A 19,957-nucleotide genomic window follows, 5' to 3' on the forward strand; every position below is an offset into this window, starting at 1 on the left:
GCATTTTTTCATATGACTCTAAATAGCTTTAATTTCTTCCTCTGAAAACTGCCTGTTCATATCCTTTTGCCATTTATCAATTGGGGAATGACTTGTGTTCTTATATATATATATATATATATGTTCTTATATCTCTATATATTTGAGAAATGAGACCTCTGTCAGAACTACTGATTGTAAAATTATTTCCCAGCTTTCTGCTTTCCTTCTAATTTTGGTTGCATTGGTTTTGTTTGTGCAAAAACTTTTTAATTTAATGTAATCAAATTATCCATCTTGCATTTCATTATGTTCTCTATCTCTTGTCTCGTCATAAATTTTTCCCTTTTCCATATATCTGGCAGGTAAATTATTTCTTGGGCTCCTAATTTGCTTATGGCATCATCTTTATGTCTAAATCATATACTATTTATACCATATCTTGGTATAGGGCCAAATATATATTTTTATGCAACCATAGTAATAGCTGACATTTATATAGTGCTGAATACAAAGTATCTTTTAGTATCCCTTAAGCTGGTAATAGGTTTTTAGGCTTCCATATCACATGACTGAATTAATCTGATTTCTACCACTAAAACCTCCAGATCTTTTTCAGAAGAACTGACTATTCATCCTACCCCCATCTTTATACTTGGAAAAGGTTTTGGTTTTGTTTTTTGTTTGTTTTTGCCCAAGTGTAAGACTGGATCTACATTAAATTTCACCTTTGGTTCAGTCCAAAGTTGTGTCCTCCTTGATCTTTTTAGACATTTATCTGATATGTTAGCTATCCTTCCCCATTTTCTCAGGCCTTAGTTTCTAGTTGACACCAGCACTCAGTGTGTGTGTGTGTGTGTGTGTGTGTGTGTGTTTGTAATGACTCAGATAAAGAGTTATACCTGTCAGTATCTTTTGCACATGCTTAATCTCCCAGCATCTTGTAATGAATCTCCAAGGAGAGTTGAAGAGTGAGAGTTCAGCCCAGTCCCTGAGGATCCAATTACCACATTAATCTTTAAAGGCAGTAAGATCCCCAGTTTTCATAAGATCTTAGAGGATGGGAACATATAAGAATTGGTCATTTCTATGAAGTGGCAGGCCAATTTCTTGCCCTTCAGAGTCAACCCTTGCTAAAGCTGTCCTTCCCACTCTCTCCCTTCTCCTAACTCTCCTCATATTCTTATTTCTATTCACCTCCATCCTCCTTCATGGTTCATATTCTTGGCTCCACCGTTCCTTTGTACTCTCCAGAATGAAACTCTTTCCCTTTTGCTAAACAAAAGCACCCCCCCCCTTTCTGTATCTCTTTTGTTTAAAAGCATTTTACATGCTCTTTTTAATTTTCTTTTTTTTGCTTTTTTGGAGGGGGAAAGGTAGGGCAGTTGGGGTTAAGTGACTTGCCCAAGGTCACATGGCTAGTTTTGCATTAAGTGTCTGAGGCCGGATTTGAACTCAGGTCCTCCTGACTCCAGGGACAGTGCTCTATTCACTATGCCACCTAGCCTCCCCATTATGCTCTTTTTTTAGATGTATCATCATCACTTTCCAGTGACTTCTCTTGACCCCAATAGAAATTTCTCTTATCACAAAGAATTATAGTTAAGCAAAACAAATCAACATATTGCTCATGTCTAACAAAATAGGCTTCTTTGTGTTCTTATAGTCCACTATCTTTCTAATAAGAGAAAGGCATACTTCATCAACAATCCAAGTGATAATTAGTTACTGCATTGATCAGAGTTCTTACATCAATCAGTGTCATTTTCCTTTACCATTATTGTGATCTTTTTGTAATTTGTTCTCTTGATTTATTTTCTTTTACAATAATAGTTCATACAAAATTATACTGTTGTTTTATACAGTACTCCATTGAGTTCATATAAAACCATTTGCTAAACCATTCCCAAATTGATAGGCACTTGTGTTGCTTTCAGTTCTTTGTGGCCTCAAAACATTTTTCTATAAATATTTTATAGGTATGAGAATTTTTCCTTTGGCATCCTTGGAGTATATGCCTTGCAGTGGTATTGCTGGATCAAAGTGACTTTTTCTAGTATAATTCCAAATAATTTTCTAGAATAGTTTTCCCTGGATCTCTTAATTTACTTTCCATTATCTTGCATGAATAGAAACTTAGCTGTCTCCAGATCCTACTGTATCTGTAAACTCTAAATATCTGTCATTTTATAAAGCCCAATGGAGGGGCCTATGAAGGGGGAAAGCACCAAAATAAAGAAAAACTTACCTCCCTATACCTGCTCCCATAATTTCTATCCACATCTAGCTTTATGAACATTGGCTTCTCCCACTCCTACTTTGTCTTTTTATTGTACTCAACTGGTTCCCTAAAAGTCAAGAATTTCTATGTTTCTCCTCTCCTTTGCGCATGAATCTTGAACTACTTTAGGCCCTTCATTAAACCAATTGAAATCAGGATTTCCCCCCAAATAGCTGGCAATCTCTCCTGTACTGACTGCACCTGCAGTCTTTGAGAATAATGGGCCAAGATAAAGTGCCTGGACAAAGAATCAGGGCTTGAGTCTTATTCAATGTTAAAACTATTAAAACTGCAGTTGTATTCGTTGATTTTACTTGAATTTCCTACATAGTTCTATTTCCTACTATCAACACATATTTATGTTTTAGAGAACTTACACAGAATGGATGCAATTAAGCCAAGGGCAAAAAACTGATTGGTTTAAGGTATGCTAGGTGGGCACTAACTATGTCTATGTCCCATTATTTATTTTAGTCTCCTTCAGCATCACTACAAGGACCATGGACACAGTGTTTCTTGGGGGGGGGGGGTGGCTAAAAGAAAGCAGGGAATATAGTGACCTGTCATTCTAAGGCTAGAGTTATTGAGAACATGAATAGAAGGGCATTTGATTTCAGGCGGGTCCACGAAAAAAAATCTTGATATAGCCTCCCAGTATGGGAATATTATTCACAACCAACTAGATGGAACTCAAGAGAAGGAAACTCCATTCCTCTTTCCTCAACTAATTCCTAATGCTTTTTTTAACTTCCAGATTCCGATAGATAGTTTAACTATCTCACTAGTGGCTCCTCCTGCTGTAGTTAAGTTTCTTCAAGAGGTTTTGTCACTTTCTAATACCATTCTCCAAAGAAAATGCTTTTCCTTTCTTTCCCTCAACTTCTCAAGTTCCAGACAAGATTCTTCTCCAGTTTGGGAGGGAGGGGATCTTGTCACAAGGAACAGGAAGTTAAAATTCAGGGTTGTCCTGAATTAAAAAGTATGTCAGCTCAACATTTATCAAACAAACATTTGTTTTATATGCAAGACAATTTTTTAGACAGATGCTTAGTCAACTGTCTAGTTTCTAGCCTCTTCATGAACAGAAATCTGAGGCCCTCTGTAATCTCCTAATTGCCAAACCCAATACCCTTTTCATGGTACTCATTCTCCTTGTCCTTTCTAAAGCATTTGAGTAGCCTCACCACTCCTTACTTGATATTATCTTCCCTTTTGGCTTACATATTTGTAATCTTTTGGTTCTATTGTCACCTCTCTTGATTATTCTTCATCTCCTCTGATGATTCTTCTGTCATGTAACCACTTAATACAAACATTTTCAGTCCTCTTCTTCTTTGACTATATATTTTTTATTTTTCAAAATTTTATTCCCAAATCTTGACTTCTTTTTGGAGCTCCAGACTCAGATTTCCAACTGCCAACTATGTCCATTTTGATATCTCACAAGCCCCTCAAACTCAACATTTCCAGAATTGAACCTTATGATCTATACTCTTCCTTCATGAAAGTAAATGAATAAGTAAATATGCTCCCTGTTCTTTCTTCTAACTTTACTTTTTGAATCAATGGCACTATCCTTCTAGTCATCCATGCTTCACAGACCAGTTCTTTTAAATTATATTTTATTCCCACCACCAATTACATGCAAAAGCAATTTTTAATATTTAAAAAAAAGTTTTAAGTTCCAAATTCTATCCCTCTCTCTTTCCTTTCCTCCCTCCCTGAGATGGTAAGCAATCTGATATGTTATATATGTGCAATCATGTAAAACATTTCCATATTAGTCATTTTGTGCAAGAAGACAGAAAGGAAGGAAGGAAGGAAGAAAAAGAAAGAAGAAAAAAAGAAAGAAACATCTTCAGTCTGTATTCAAGCAACATCAGTTCTTTCTCTGGAGGTAGATAGCACTTTTCATCATGAGTCCTATGGGACTGTTTTGGATCATAATATTGTTTAGAACAGCCAAGTCATTCATAGTTCTTCATCCTACAATATTGCTGTCATTGTGTACAAAGTTTTCCTGGTTCTGTTCTAAACTTTGTATCAGTTCAAGTAAGTCTTTCCATGTTTTTATGAAATCATACTGCTTGTCATTTCTTATAGCACAATAATATTTCATTAGTATCATATACCACAGCTTATTGCACCATTCCTCAATTGATGAGTATCCCCTCAATTTCCAATTCTTAACTACCACAAAAAGAGCTGCTATAAATATTTTTGTACAAGTAAGTCCTTTTCCCTACTTTTTGACCTCTTTGGGATACAGACCTAGCAGTCCAGACCAGGAGTTTTTAGTCTCCTCTTCTCTTGTGTCCTACTTCAGTGCTTCAACAGATCCAAGCTCTTATTAATGTAGATACTGCCTATTTGGTTATTTACCCTTTGTGTCTCCAACACTTATCTCAGTGCCTGTCACATTGGAAGTACTTAATGCTTGTTCATTGGTGATACTCCCTCTAAGGGTGCAGATCATAACTTATTCATTTATTCATTCTTTCTCTTTGTAATTTTCAGCGTTACCTCCCACAATTTTCTGTCTCTTATTTGATCATAAAATCTTCCCTTATTCATAGATCTGATGGGCTATTTTTCCCCCATACTTTCCTAATTTCCTTATGATATCCTCCTTTATTTCTAAAAAATGTACACATTTTAACTTTACCTTGGTATTTGGTGTGAGATCTCAAACGCTCAATAAATGCTAAATGCTAGTTAAATTGTACTTAATTTTTCTCTCTGCCTCTCCTCCTCCCCCGAAACCCCACAGATAAGCCTTCATTGCTGGGAAGCCGAATGTAATTGGACTCTCCTTAGCAGCACTTCTTTCAGCCCTTTCCATGCCCTTGCCTCCCTTCTCAGGCGTGGATGTTTGTTTTAGGAGGAAAGAAATCCCTAATGAGTGTTTCCAATTTCAGATTCTCGTAAGGGAGTAGGGAAGTAATACAAGGGAAGTGGGTGGGCACATGTTGGGATGTCAGGTAGGCACAGCTACACTGACTCCCCCACGAGCCTTTCTTCAGCTCTTCTTCCTAGTGGAGGCCGATGAAGAAGGTGCTACAGAACTTAATCTCCAACACTACAACAAAGAAGAAGCCAAACAGTTTAGGAAACAGGACCTAAAACTGTGAGCTCCAATTTTTGCTTCAGGCCATAGGAAGGAAATGAAACTCCCAGAATGCTCCGCGACCCTAGCTTCCCCTTAAGCTGGTAGAAACATCGCGAGATGTCATCAGGCCTTGGGTTTATACGAAGAGATGGAAAGCTTTCCAGTTTTCATTTCCGTCGTTCTATTCAGATCCGTTTTGTTTCTATTTCCTTTTGGCCATTTTTAAATTTAAAAAAAATATATTTTTCAACTTAAAGAAAATTTCATATATACAGGAAACAACCCTAGATTGCTATGACAGTCCAAAGGGTCTCTGGAAACAGCCAATCAAAGCGTAGTGAGGGGGGGAGGTGTGGCTGATCAGCCCACCCAATCAGAAGAGCGCATCGCCGAACGGAAGGACCAATGAGAGTGCGAGTGGTGCGGTATTTGAATTCCGGCCGTAGGGCTGAGAGGCGGCGGAGGCGCGATCCTAGGACCAAGGCCTGCTGGTGGGTCGTGTCGCTTCTTTGTGTCTCTCCAGTACCCTGCGGCTGCCGCTCTGCCCTGTGCCGGTCCCCATGGCGCTGTTCCGACGCCCCGCGGTGAGTCAGCGGCTTGGTGGGGATTCCTTTGCCCTTTCCACGGGCAGGGACGCCTCCCCACCCTCTCCCCGTGCAGCCACAGTCTCCTTCCCCCACGCGGACAGTCCCTTCCTGGGGGCGGGGAGGGGAGAGTTGCTGACGTAGGGCCCTCCCTGAGTATCTTGACCCTGAAGTCCCCATCACCCGGTGGCCCCGTCATTTTGTGTAGAGCCCAGGATCTGGAGTCGGGGGATTCGAGCTCGAATCCCACTTCTCCTTCCGAGCTCAGGACTTTCTCTAGGTTTTGGGGACAATGGTTTTCCTCTCATCTTAGGTCCTTCATGTTCTCTTTGGCTGGTTTTGCAATCCAGGCTCCCAACCTTGGTGTCATCTTCCACTCATTCCCTCTCAGCTCATGTGTCCAGTCCACTTTGCCCTCTGACAATGTCACCACCCTGGTACAGGTTCTCTTCGCCTAAGACCAGAATGATAGCCATAGCTTGTTGGGTGATCTCCCTGCTACTAGCCTCTCACTCCAATCCATCCTTCATTCAGTTGCCAAAGTAATTTTCCTAAAGCACAAGACTCACCTTGTCACTCCCCTGCTCAGTAAACTTCAGTGACCCCCCAGTACCCTCAGGATCAAATGTGAAACCCGGTTTGGCATTCAAAGCTATTTACACCCTGGTCCCTTCCTATTTTTCCAGTCTTCTTGCACTTTACTCCCTTCCCTGTTCTCTACTGTCCAGCTTCCCGTCCTTGCCATTTTTCACGAACAATAAATACTGCAGTGTCTTTATTGTCACTGACTATTTCCCCTGTTTATGAGGCTCACTCTCTATCTCTGCTTGTTGACTTCCCTGGCTTCCTTCAGGATTCAAAATCCCTTTTTCTCTGCTGGAATTTTTTCCTGTCCCCCCCCCCCCCCCCCATCCCCTGGGACTGAGCCTCCTGATATCACTTTCCTTTTACTTTATATACACAATTATTTTGCTCTTTGTCTGGGCCGTCAGTCAGACAAGTATTAGCTGTGTGACCCTGTGTAAATCACTTCTCTTTTCTCTTCCTCAGTTTTCTCAGCTGTGAAATGGGGAGAGATAATAGCATCTTGACTATCAAGGTTGTAGTGAGGATCAAATAAGATATTAAGTGCTTAGCATAGTGTCTAGCACATATTAAATTAAGTGTCTGGCTCTTATTAAAAGCTTCTTTTCTTCCCCCTTTATTAGACTGGTGCTAAGTGAGTCTGGTTGACTAGTAACTGGATGAGGAAGTCCTCAAGGAGCTCCTTGAGGTCAGGAACTGTATTTTGCCCTTCTTTTATCGACCCAGCTCTACCTACGATATGCCAGGCACTGAGTAGGTAAATACATGCATATTGACTGATTAGTGAGTGACCACTAATTCTTTAGGAAAATAACTATGGCAGCTGTATAGAGGGTGGAATGGAGTGAGGCAGGGAGACCAATTAAGATGCTATTGCAGGGGCGGCGGCTAGGTGGCTCAGTGAGTAGAGTGCTGGCTCTGGAGTCAGGAGGACCTGAGTTCCTATGTGGCCTCAGACACTTAACACACACAAACAAAAAACCTAGCCGTGTGACCTTGGGCAAGTTACTTAAACCCAGTTGCCCTCCAAAAAGAAAAAAAAAAGATGCTATTGCAGTAGTCCACCAAATAGGTGACGAGGATCTAAGTCACCTAAGGTCACTGTTGAATGAGTAGAGATAAAGGGGCAAATATGAGAGACATGGAAAAAGAATGACAAATTTTAATAATTGATTAGCTGTGTGTGGTGAGTGAGAGTGAAGAGGCAAAGATAACTCTGAATTCGTCAACGTGAGTGACTGAAAGGACTGTGGTACTTTTGACAATAACAGGGAAGTTTGAAAGTGGGTGGGATTTGAGGGGAAAATTTTGACTTGGAGATGTCTGGGAGACTTCTTAGTTTGAAATGTCCAATGTGCAGTTGATGAAGTGGGATTGGACTTTCTAAAAGGGATAGGCTAGATACATAATGGACTTGGGAAATCATGGAGATAGTAAATATATACTGTAAGATTGTGAGACGTCCTGAGTGGAAAGCATATGGGATGTGAAGATGTGGCAAGATTTGATTTCTGTGGGTTATCCTAGACATAGTGAACTAAGTGGACTACTTTGCATGTAGTCTAGGAGTGAAGGAGCAAATCTTCGGTGTCATAGAAGAAATCTAAGGAGAGGTTGAATATTAGAGAGAAAGGGAGGATTATATAGTGAGTGCTGTCTGTTAGAAATGGGGGATGGGAGGAGATAGTTAGCAAGCATCTTTATTTATTTATTTGCTTTTTGGAGGGCAGTTGGGGTTAAGTGACTTGCCCAAGGTTACACAAGTTTTTGTGTTAAGTGTCTGAGGCCAGATTTGAACTCAGGTCCTCCTGATTCCAGGGCTGGTGCTCTATTTACTGCGCCACCTAGCTGCCCTAGTTAGCAAGCATTTAGTGTGTGCCAGCAAGTGTGTAATGGTAATGTAATTTTGAATTTGAAGATCCCTTTGTGTTGGCAAAAGTAGTAGGTACTTAACGCTTAGTAACTGATCAAGCCTCTGATTGGGGGAACAGAAGGTATGAACTCCTGTCCCCTTGTTACTGATGTAACAGGAAATTGGCTGAAGGAAGTGACGTAGGTAATACTGTGTATATAAGAAAAGCCCCAGAGAAGCACAGTCACAATTTCCTTGAGACTGAGATCTGGTGGCAGAACAGCTACAGAAGAATGGAGAACTGAGTCCTAAAAACTTGTCTTGGTGGAGCATCTTCTGAACAAGATCTCAGAAGCCCAGAGCCAAGAGGCCCAGAGCCCAGGAGCCAGGAGCCCAGATGACTGAAGCATGACCAGGATGCTGAGACTTTGTTTGTGGCTTGGTTGAACCTTGAATTCCTTGGAGCAGAAATGGTGAAGGAGCTGACATGGACCAGATCCTGTGAATGCCAGTGTGGAGTGGACCTTCCCAGAGAGCTAGTCAAGGAACTGGGAGCTGTCTGCCATTGAATCCAGGTAGAATCTGGGACCATGGAAGGGGATCCAGGGAATCTGAGAACAGGCCCCAAGTCAAGATTAAGAAAGGGCCTCTCCTTGGGTACTGAGTAATTATGGAATTATAGTTTACTAGTGACCTAAGGGGTGGAGGATTTTGTGTATGATACTTAGTAAGACTTTACTGAATAAGTGACTAGTTATACTTTGAGTACTGTGACTATTGTTCCTGATAAGTGACTAATTGAGTTAATCAAGACTTTGCCCCAAGAGTAGGCTTTGATATTACTGATAAGTGACTGATTTGGATAACTTAAGAGTGACTATTACTTTGAGACTATGTTGTGAATATTATATTGTGATTTTCTGTGATAAGTTGAAATATGGTGAATGCTGTATTTTGAATTGTGCTGTACCTTGATTTTCCATGGATGTTTTGCTTTTGTTATGGAATAAATAGAGTGATCACTATACTGAGTAATCAGAATCTTAAAAAAAAAGCTGTTCACAGTAGTTCTTCTGGAAAGCTTCTGTGCATGACATTACAAAGTGTTCCCTGGGAATGCAAAGAAAGGCCATAAAAGCCTCTGTCCTTAAGAAGCTCACATTCTAATGGAACAGACACGTTAATAATTAGATATGTACAAGATGAATATAAATTAGGTAGAAGATAATCTGAGGGAAGGCACTAAAATAGGGGGACTGGGAAAGGTGGGATTTAAGCTGAATCTTGAAAGAGGCCCAAGTAGGTATGGGGACAGCTTCTAGGCATAGGGACAGCTAGTAAGTTCAAAGGTCCTAGAAACAAGAGGTGGAGTGACTGGTTAGAGGAACTACAAATAGGTTGGTTGGCTTTAACAAAGTGTGGAGAAAGTAGGAAGATGAGATGGTATAAAGAACTTTAAATGTCACAGAAAGGAGTTTATATCTGATTGGAGCTCAAGTTGCAGGGGGAATGGCCTGTTCTTTAGAAAAAAATTGACCTTAGCAATTGAGTAGGGAAACCAGTCAGAAAGTTATTATAGTATCCAGGTAAGAGGTGATGAGAGCCTCAGCTAGGATGGTGGTTGTTAGAGTTCAGAGAAGTGGATATATACAACAGTTGTGAAAGTAGAAATTGCCAGCAACTGATGTTGACGGATGGATGGTGAACTGAAGAGAATCAGGCTAGGCGAGCATAGTTGGATAACAATGCTGCTTTATTGGAGTAGTAGAAATGATATATGATATATATATATATCATCAAAGATATGATATATCTTTCTTGTTTATGCATGGAAAATTTTACAGTGAACTTTAAGTCACCAGTTTCTTATGGATGCACTCAGCTAAACATAGATATCAGCAAAAGACCTTGACTACCGAGTGGCTTCCTGCAAGCCCAGACTGCTTGTGGGGGAGACAGCAATATTTCTTGATGCTGCTTGCCAAATATTCTTCTTGGGGAAAGATATGGCACACTTACCCAGAGGGGACTTTGCACCCTCCAGGATCCTAACAAATCAACAAGTACCGACTCAGACATAGCTAAATGAGTCCTTGAACTCGGAGCAAGTCACAAGTCTGTGGACTCAGACACAAGCTCAAGGATCCGTTAGACTTGGCCTCCCACAAGAAATGACAAGATTTGACAGTAGATTGAATATGTATGGTGAGTGAGGACTCAAGGATGGCATTGAGGTTGGGAATCTGCTTGACTGGGTGGGGGTGCCCTCAAAAGTAATATGAAAGTTTGGAAGAAGGGAGAGTTTAAGGTAGTGAGTTCTGTTTCGGATATATTGAGTTTGATTTGTCTGTGGGATATACAACTCAAGATTCCCAAAAGGCAGTTTCTGCTTGCCTGAAACTCAGGAAATAAATTAGGGATAAATATATTGGTCTGAATATCATTTGCATAGAGGTGATAATTGAACCCATGGTGTCAGATGAGATCACCAAGTGGAATAGTTTAGAGGAAAAAAAGAGCCCCTGGACAGATCCTTGAGGGATAATATGATTAATGGATATAACCTCAATGAAAAACCAGCAAAAGACATTGAGGAAGAAGAGGCCTTCTAAGAAAGAGGAAAACCTAAAGAGGGTAGTATCCAGAAAGAAGTGATCTACAGTGTCAAAATTCTGCAAAGAGCTCAAGAAGTATCAGGATTAAGAAGAGGTCATTAGATTTGATAATTAGGAGAACATTGAGAACTTTGGAAAGAGCAGTTAAGAGATCATTGGTTACTTTGAAGAGGACATTTTCCATTAAATGATAAGGTCAGAAGTTAGTCTTTTTTTTTTTTTTTGGTCTTTATTAATTTGTTTACTTTTGGTTTACAAGATTCAGTTCCATAATTCCTTGAGTTTCAAATTTTCTCCCCGTCCCTTCCCCGCCCCCCCCCTCATGGCAGCATACAATCAATTATAGGATCTGCAAAAACTTTCACATTAGACATTAGTTAGGTTATAAAGAAGGATTGTATCAGATGGAATGAACAATGGGAAAGAGGAAACAAAACCAAACAAGAAAAAGAAAGAGAGCAGGTAGTTTGCTTCAATCTGCATTCAAACTCTGTTCTTTCTCTGAATGTAGACATCTCTCTCCATCATGAGTCTTTTGGAGTTGACTTATACTCCTGCATTGCTGAGAAGAGTCCAGTCTATCAAAGTTGGTTGTCACACATATGTTGTGTTTGTAATTGTGTACAAATTTCTCCTGATTCTGCTCTTCTCAAGCAGCATCAGTTCATATAAGCCTCTCCAGGTAAATATGAAGTCCATCTACTCCTCGTTTCCTACAGCACAATAGTATTCCATTACATTCATATACCACAACTTGTTCAGCCATTACCCAATTGATGGGCATTCCCTTAATTTCCAATTCTTTGCCACCCCAAAAAGAGCTGCTATAAATATTTTTGTACATATGGGTCTTCCTCCCACTTTTATGATCTCTTTGGGATACAACCCTAGAAATGGTATTGCTGGGTCAAAGGGTATGAAATTATTTATAGCTCTTTGGGCATAATTCCAGATTGCTCTCCAGAATGGTTGAATCTGTTCGCAATTCCACCAGCAATGCATTAGTGTTCCAATTTTTCCACATCTTTTCCAGCATTTGTTATTTTCCTGTTTTGTCATCTTAGCCAATCTGACTGGTGAGATGTGACATCTCAGAGTTGTCTTGATTTGCATTTCTCTAATCAATAGTGATTTTGAGGATTTTTTCATATGCTTATAGATATCTTTCATTTCTTCCTCTGAAAACTGCCTGGGAATTCTGGAACCTGGCTATAATATTCCTAGGAGTTTCCTTTTTGGGATCTATTTCAGGAGGTGATTGGTGGATTCTTTCAACCTCAATTTTGCCCTGTGGTTCTAAAACATCAGGGCAGTTTTCCTTGAGAATTTCTTGAAGGATGATTTCTAGGTTCTTTTTTTGATTATGATTTTCAGGTAAGTCCAATAATTTAAAAATTATCTCCCTTAGATCTATTTTCAAGGTCAGTGGTTTTTCCAATGAGATATTTCACATTGCCTTTTGTTTGTTTGGATCTGTTTACTAGTATTTTGATTTCTCATCAAGTCACTAGCTTCCTTTTGTTCCAGTCTAATTCTGAAGGAATGATTCTTTTCAGTGAGCTTTTGAGATTCTTTTTCCATCTGGCAAATTCGGCTTTTTAAGGCATTCGTCTCCTGATTGCCTTTTTGAGCCTCTCTTGCCATTTGAATTAGTCTATTTTTTAAGGTGTTATTTTCTTCAGTCAGGTTATTGACTCAATTCATCATTTTCTTACATCGTTCTCATTTCTCTTCCCAATTTTTCCTCCCCTTCTCTTATTTGCTTTTCAGAATTCTTTTTAAGCTCCTCTATGACCTGTAACCAGCTCGTATTTTTCTTGGAAGTGTTTGGTGCAGGAGTTCTGACTTCACTGTCTTCCTCCTGTTGCATGCTTTGGTCCTTTTTCTCTCCAAAATAGGAGTGTAATATTGGATTGCTCTGCTTGGTTTCTTCCTTTGCCTGCTCATTTTGCCACTCAGTTACTTGACTTTTGAGCTTTTTATCACAGTAGAACTCTGCTACCAGAGAGGGGAGCTTTGTCCCAATTGCTAGGGTTTTCTTAATTGCTGGAGCTATTAGTTGGCTGCTCTCTCTGAAGCCTCCACACACTCACAAACTGGTCACGTACCCTATGACCTCCATGCTAGACAGTGATCCAGATGCAAGCAGGTTACAGCAAGAGCTCCTCAGACTGGTCGCTTGGACCTCCAACACTCTGCAGGCCAAGAGCTCTGAAACAGCCTTGTGGCAATGCCCTACATGGCCACCTGTGCCTCAGCCGCTTCTCCCTCCAAGGGGCAAAGGCCAGACCGCATTCCCGGGCTCCCTGTTCCCCAAGTCTACACTGCACTGACCTCTCACTTTGTCCTTAGCATGTGTGGGTTGATTATTCTGAAAACTGCCACAGCTGCTGGTGATCTGAAGTTCCTCCAGGCAGTGGCTGGTTGTGGCCACCCTGAGGCTAAAAGCTCAGGCTCATGTAAGGCTGGGCTTGGCTCCCAACATGCTGTGCTTGCCCCTGCCTGCTGGCCTGCCTAGCTTTCTTCAGCGGGAGATTAGCTTCTCTCTGTCATTTTGTGGGTTCTTTAGCTCCAAAGTTTGTTTAGAGTCATTTTTTACATTAATTGGAGGAGGTGGAAGTGGGAGCCATGTGGAAGTCCTGTTTCTACGATGTAAAGACCTCTTTTTTTTTTTTTTTTTAAAGCCATTGGGGTTAAGTAGCTTGCTGGAGGTTACACGGCCAGTGTTTTAGTGTGGGTATTAAGTATATGAGGCCGGAACCAATCCTGGGTCCTCCCAACTCCGGGGCTGGCACTCTTACTCACTGTACCACCTAGCCTTCCTGTAAAGAACTCTTTAATGTGGAAGAAGATACTAAGAGAAAATATCTTTTTTTATTTCCCATTTCAAAATACTTTTTATTGGTCTTTTGTTTTTATATTATTTTCTTTTCTGAATATGCCCTGCTACCTTTCCCTGACCTTGAATACCATCTCTTGTTAAAAAAAAAAGAATAAAAAAAGGAGAAAAAATAATCATTTAGCCATACAATCAACGTATTAGCTGATTCTGATAAAATGTGATATTATATGATATATTTCACCCCTACCTCTCCATAAAAGTGAGGAGAATATTTTCTCTTCATTTTTAAGAGCATCATAATTACACAGTTTTCAGTTTCTTGGAGTATTATTAATGATTGTCAACTGTTTGATATGTCATTGTCTCAAACTTAAATTATCTTTCCTTTAGGTGTCTAATGGTTTGGGGGATGTTAGCAAAGGAATTAATTCAAAAGCCACAATGCAAATTACTGGTAGAAGAGCTGCTCTTGAAGAAATTGGAAATAAAGTTACAACCAGGGGAACACAAGTCACAAAGGTAATTTTATTTTATTTTTAAAAATTTATTTATTTACTTTTAGTTTACAACATTCAATTCCACAATCCCTTGTGTTCCAAATTTTCTTCCCCTCTCCTCCTTCCCACTCCCCCCCATGGCAGCATGCAATCAAATATAGGTTCTACAGATACCTTCAAATTAAACATTAGTCAAGTTGCAAAGAAGGATTCTAACCAATGGAATGAATGAGAAAGAAAGAATGGAACAAAACAAAACACAAAAGAGAGAGCAAATAGTTGCTTCAAACTGCATTCAGACTCTGTAGTTCTTTCTCTGGGTGTATATATATCCCTTTCCATCATGAGTCTTTTGGAGTTGTCTTTTAACCTTGCATTGCTTAGAGGAGCCCAGTCTATCAAAGTTTGTCATCACGGATACGATGTGTCTGTAACTGTGAACAAAGTTCTCCTGGTTCTGCTCTCCTCACTCAGCATCAGTTGATATAAATCTCTCCAAGTTATAATGAAGTCCGTCTGCTCCTCTATTTCTTATAGCACAATAGTATTCCATTACATTTGTATGCCACAACTTGTTTAGTTGTTCCCCAACTGATGGGCATCCCCTTGATTTCCAATTCTTTGCCTCCACAAAAAGAGCTGCTATAAATATTTTTGTATATATGGGTCCTTTTCCCACTTCTATGATCTCACAAAGGTAATTTTATTATAGATGTGTATGTCTTTGCGACTTTAATTATTGGAAAAACTTGATATTAATATTAATGCCATAACTCTTTTATCATAGAAAGTTGAGAAAACCAAAGTGCTTGTGAAAAAAACCAAAGCCACAAATGTTGTAAGAGAAATAAAGCCTACAGCTTCTGTGAAGCCAGTGCCAAAGGAAACTTTAGCTCCAAAGGTAGGAAATCATACATATTATAGATGACACTTATCAGGTTCTCTAATTTTTTTCCAGAATACTTGGTTTCCTTAATGTGCACCATAGCTAACATACTGTAATAGAAAGAGTTCTGGACCTGGAGTCTCAAAAGACCTAGATTTAGATGCTGGCTCTGATACTAGCCATATGACTTTGGCTGTTTCTCATTTTTAAAATTGAGATAATATTTAACCTACTTAGCTACTAATAGCGTTGTCTTATCTCCCACGCAGGTGCACCTGTGCTTAATTGGTGATCCTGTTATTGTACCTTCTACCCAGTCTGCTTCTCTTACTCATCTTCACTTCTCATGTCCTACAGACTCTCCTTTCTCCTGATCTTCTGCCTCTAGTTTGTTTTACTACAAACCCACATGATTTCAAAGAAAGTATTTTTTAAACTATAAAATGCTATGTCATCATCATCATCATCATTATCATGATGTCACTGCAAATTTGAAACTAATTTTTCCTAAAGAAAAATGGAAATTGACAGCTATATCCCTACTTTGGCCAGTAGATTAAAGGAAATCGGTATTTATTAATATTTGTGGTAATGCTTTAGGATCATAGGATTGTTCACCTAGGACTGAAAAAGGATCACTCCTCATTTTATAAATGAGGTCCAGTAAAGTTATGAGCCTTAGTCCTTTTACTCCAAAGCCACGGTTTCTACTCTGTCATGGTTTGAGCTAGTGTTAGAATTGTATTTACTTTTTTGTGTGTGTGCTTTCTGGAGGGGGGAAGGTAGGGCAATTGGGGTTAAGTGACTTGCCCAAAGTTTTGTGTTAAGTGTCTGAGGCAGAATTTGAACTCAGGTCCTCCTGACTCCAGGGCCAGTGCTCTATTCATTGCACCACCTAGACGCCCCAGTTATATTTACTTTTAATTTCAAATAAAAATACAATTTAGACTGTTTGCAATAGATACAACTGTACCAAAAATCTAAACTGATCCATGAGAACTTCAGAATGCTGGAAATTTGTGTCCCAACCTTAAGTTAATATTAGTACCAAAATATTGTACTTAGACATGTTAGAGGAAGTTTCATGTCTTGAATTTGGGAGTCAGGAAATCTATCTTGTCTTTTCTCCTGACTAGTTAGTTGTAGGGCCTTGGAGAAATCCCTTAATTTCTTTGGGCACAAGTTTCCTTCAGTGATTTGTAAAGTTTCTGTTCTACAATTCTTTGAGTTACCTAGTAGCTTAATTAGTGTTAAAATGCTAATGAGAAAGCTCTTTTTTTCCCCTCATGTACACAATCTGCATTGTGAATATTTATTGAGCAATTACTTTGTGTACTCTTTTGTCAGTGGACTAGTGGTTTCATAATTGTTCTTGAACCAAATTTCTTCAGTCCATTTTTCACACTGCTTCTGATATGATAATCATCATAATATACTGATCTGGTCATGCCATTCCACAGTTGAAATATTTTCAGTAGTTCCCAGTTGGCTACTAGATAAATGCTTTTTTTATCTTTGCATTTAAGGTTTGTCATAGGATGTCTCTAATCTACCATTCCAGCCTTATTTTACACTTGTTACCTTCACAACTCAGTGTTAGAGCACACTTGGTCTCCTTCTATGTTGCTCATTCTCAACCTTTTTTTATCTCTCTCTGTATTGTTGTTCATGTTGTTTTCTATATCTGGAATCTTACTCTTCTCATTTGTCATGTTTGTTTAGCAGGGTGCTCATTATATACTTGAATATATATATTGAAAAATATACTCTTTATATACTTATCATACCACACTTTCTTTTCCAAGCTAAACATTTTTAATTCCTTCAGCTGATCGTCATGACAAGAGGTTCATGATTGGAGTGCCTTCCACTAACCTTGCTGCCATATTGAGGGAATTTTCCAGCTTATTAACATTCTTAAAATGTGATTCCCCAGAAATGAACACAGTTCTAGAGATCTGATCTAACCAGAGCAGAGTATGGCAGGAATATTAATTCTTTATTAAGCTATTAATTCTTTAATTTTGAGCTTCTTAAGGGAGATTATATTGTGTCCTAAGTACAAAAAAAGATACTTTTGATCTATAAATAAGGAATTCAAATTCCTGCTATGTGGAGGGAAAGAAAAGCATATAAAAGGCTTATATTTATGATGAACATAAAACAATCTTTTTTCTTTTTTTTTCTTTTTGGAGGCCAGTTGGGGTTAAGTGACTTGCCCAAGGTCACATGGCTAGTTTTTGTGTTAAGTGGCTGAGGCTGTATTTGAACTCAGTTCCTCCTGATTCCAGAGCCAGTGCTCTATTTATTCACCTAGCCGCCCCTGACATAAAACAATGTTAAGAAAATCAAGAAAATTATGAAAATAAAGTCAACCAACTAGAAATAGAGAATCAAAAACTTAAGGAAGAAAATAATTTCTTGAAAACTAGAATTGGGCAAGGGGAAGCTAATTACATTATAAGACACCAAGAAATGATCAGACAAAATCAAAAGAATAAAAAAATAGAAGAGAATGTGGAACATCTCATAAAAAAAAAATCTGATCTGGAGAACAGATTAAGAAGAAATAATATAAGAATAGTCAGACTACCTAAAAACTACAATATTATCAAGGAAAATTGCCCTGAAGTTCTAGAACAAAAAGGCAAAGGAGAAATAGAAAAAAAATCCACCAATCCCAACCTGAAAGAGATCCAAGGAGAAAAATTGATAGCCAAGTTTCAGAGCTCCCAGGTTAAGGACAAAATATTTCAAGCAGTAAGAAAAAAAAACAATTTAAATACCTACAATGTTGAAGTACTGGAGGAATTGGAATACTATATTTTGTAGAGCAAAAGAGCTAGGGTTACAACAAAGGGTAACTTATCCAGCAAAGGGGAAGTATGATATCCTGAATAAAAAAATGGACATTTGGTATTTGTGGGTAAAAACAGCAGAACTTAATAGAAAATTCAACATGTAAGAGCTAGGAGAAATAAAAGGTAAACATTAAAGATCAATTATAAGGGACTCAATAAGGTCAAATTATTTATTTCTTATATGTAAAAATGTTATCAGTACTTTTATGACTGTCATTATTTGGGTGGTTTGAAAGAAAGTCTTGGGCTGAACTGTGTATGATGGAGTGATTCTAAAAAAAATGAAAATATATACAGAGAGATAAAAAGGAGTAATTATCTCATATATAAATGAGGCATGAAAGCAAGAATTGATACAGAAGAAGCAAGTGGTGGGGAGGGCAGGTAATGCTGGATCCTTACTCTTATCAAGAATAGATTAAGGAGAGGCGGCTAGGTGGTGCAGTGAGTAAGAGCCCAGGCCCCAGAGGACCTGGGATGGGTTTGGGCCTCAGATACTTAACATCCACACAAAAAAACTGGCCGTGTAACCTTGGGCAAGTTACTTAACCCCAATTGCTTAAAAAAAAAAATAGGTTAAGGAGGGAGCAGCATTTATATCTGAAGTAGGGTATATAAAGTCTTCTAAATTCAGAAAGAAATAAGACTAGGAGATAGGGTAGAGGAGGAGGATAAGGTAGGGACACTTAGAGGCAGGGGTAGGTTAAGGAGTAGAAAGTCAAGGTGATGGGTAGAAGCAAATTAGAGGAGTAAAGAGGGATAGGGTAAATAGGGAGAGAAGGATAGTGTGGAAAAATAAAGAGGAGGGAAATATGCAACAAGTAATTATAGCTTAGAGTGTGAATGGGATGCATTTACCCATAAAACAAGAATGAACAGCAGGTTAAAAATTTGAATTCAACAGATATGTCACTTTCAGGAAACACAGTGAAAACGAGAGATATACCCAAAAGTAAAATAAAGGACTGGAGTGGAATTTATTATGTTAAAAAAAGCAGGGGTAGTAATCATTATTTCAGACAAAGTTAAAGCTAAAATAGATTTAATTAAAAGAGAAAAATAGGGAAATTATACTAAATGACACCAATATTATTCATTATTATTTTAGACTATATAAAATAACTAGACAGTATAAATACCTGAGGGTATACTTGCTGAAATAAACAAAATAAACGTGAACATAAACATAAAATAGCTTTTTATACAAATAAAGTCAAATTGAAATAATTGGAGTAATATTTATTGTTCATGGGTAGGTAAAGCCAGTATAATGAAAATGACAATTTTACTTAACTAATCTATTGAATGCCATCCCAGTTAAATTACTAAAAAAATTATCTTAACTGAGTTAGAAAAAATAATAACAAAATTCACTTGGAAGAACAAAAGGTCAGGAATTTCAAAGAAACCAGGGGAAAAAAATGTAAAGGAAGAATATTCAGCAGTGTCAGACTTCAAATTATAGTATAAGGTGAGAGCATTGTTGAAGTATAAAATGGATAATTTCAATTATTTTAAATAAAAAATTTATTGAATAAAACCAATAGTAGCCAAGAATAGAAGGAAATGCAGAAAATTGGGAAGAAACTTTCATAGACAATCTCTCAGGATGTGATTGTGTTCAGTACTACTGTGGTAAAGGAAATGATGTGCTGACTGATTTAGCAAAACATGGAAAGACTTGGACCAATGAAGGAAAATGCTATCCATCTCCAGAGAGAGATAACACATGGAAATATGCATAGTATGGTTTTAGATACATGTGTATGTTTATAGATAGATAGATATAAGTATATACACCCATATATCTATCTATCTATCTATCTATCTATCTATCTATCTATCTATCTATCTATCTATCTATCT

At 38.4% G+C, this 19,957-nt stretch overlaps 1 protein-coding gene across 3 annotated transcripts in view; it reads left to right on the plus strand.

The window, feature by feature from the left end:
* The first annotated feature begins 5,691 nt into the window (after positions 1–5,691).
* The window catches only part of CCNB2 (cyclin B2), a 26,785-nt gene continuing 12,519 nt past the window's right edge, over positions 5,692–19,957 (plus strand). The window contains exons 1-4 of one of the 3 annotated variants that reach the window (XM_069098168.1): positions 5,724–5,953; positions 8,569–8,965; positions 14,238–14,366; positions 15,132–15,245. In XM_069098168.1, the coding sequence (XP_068954269.1) occupies positions 14,289–14,366; positions 15,132–15,245 (192 nt within the window). In that variant the 5' untranslated portion in view covers positions 5,724–5,953; positions 8,569–8,965; positions 14,238–14,288. Of the gene's footprint in view, positions 5,954–8,568; positions 8,966–14,237; positions 14,367–15,131; positions 15,246–19,957 lie in introns of all 3 variants that reach the window. The other 2 variants (XM_069098169.1, XM_069098167.1) reach the window with 2 other exon arrangements.

The sequence above is a fragment of the Petaurus breviceps genome, unplaced genomic scaffold (assembly GCF_028583685.1).
Source record: "Petaurus breviceps papuanus isolate PSGF00001 unplaced genomic scaffold, PetGlider_PUasm1.0 37, whole genome shotgun sequence".
NCBI lineage: Eukaryota > Metazoa > Chordata > Mammalia > Diprotodontia > Petauridae > Petaurus > Petaurus breviceps.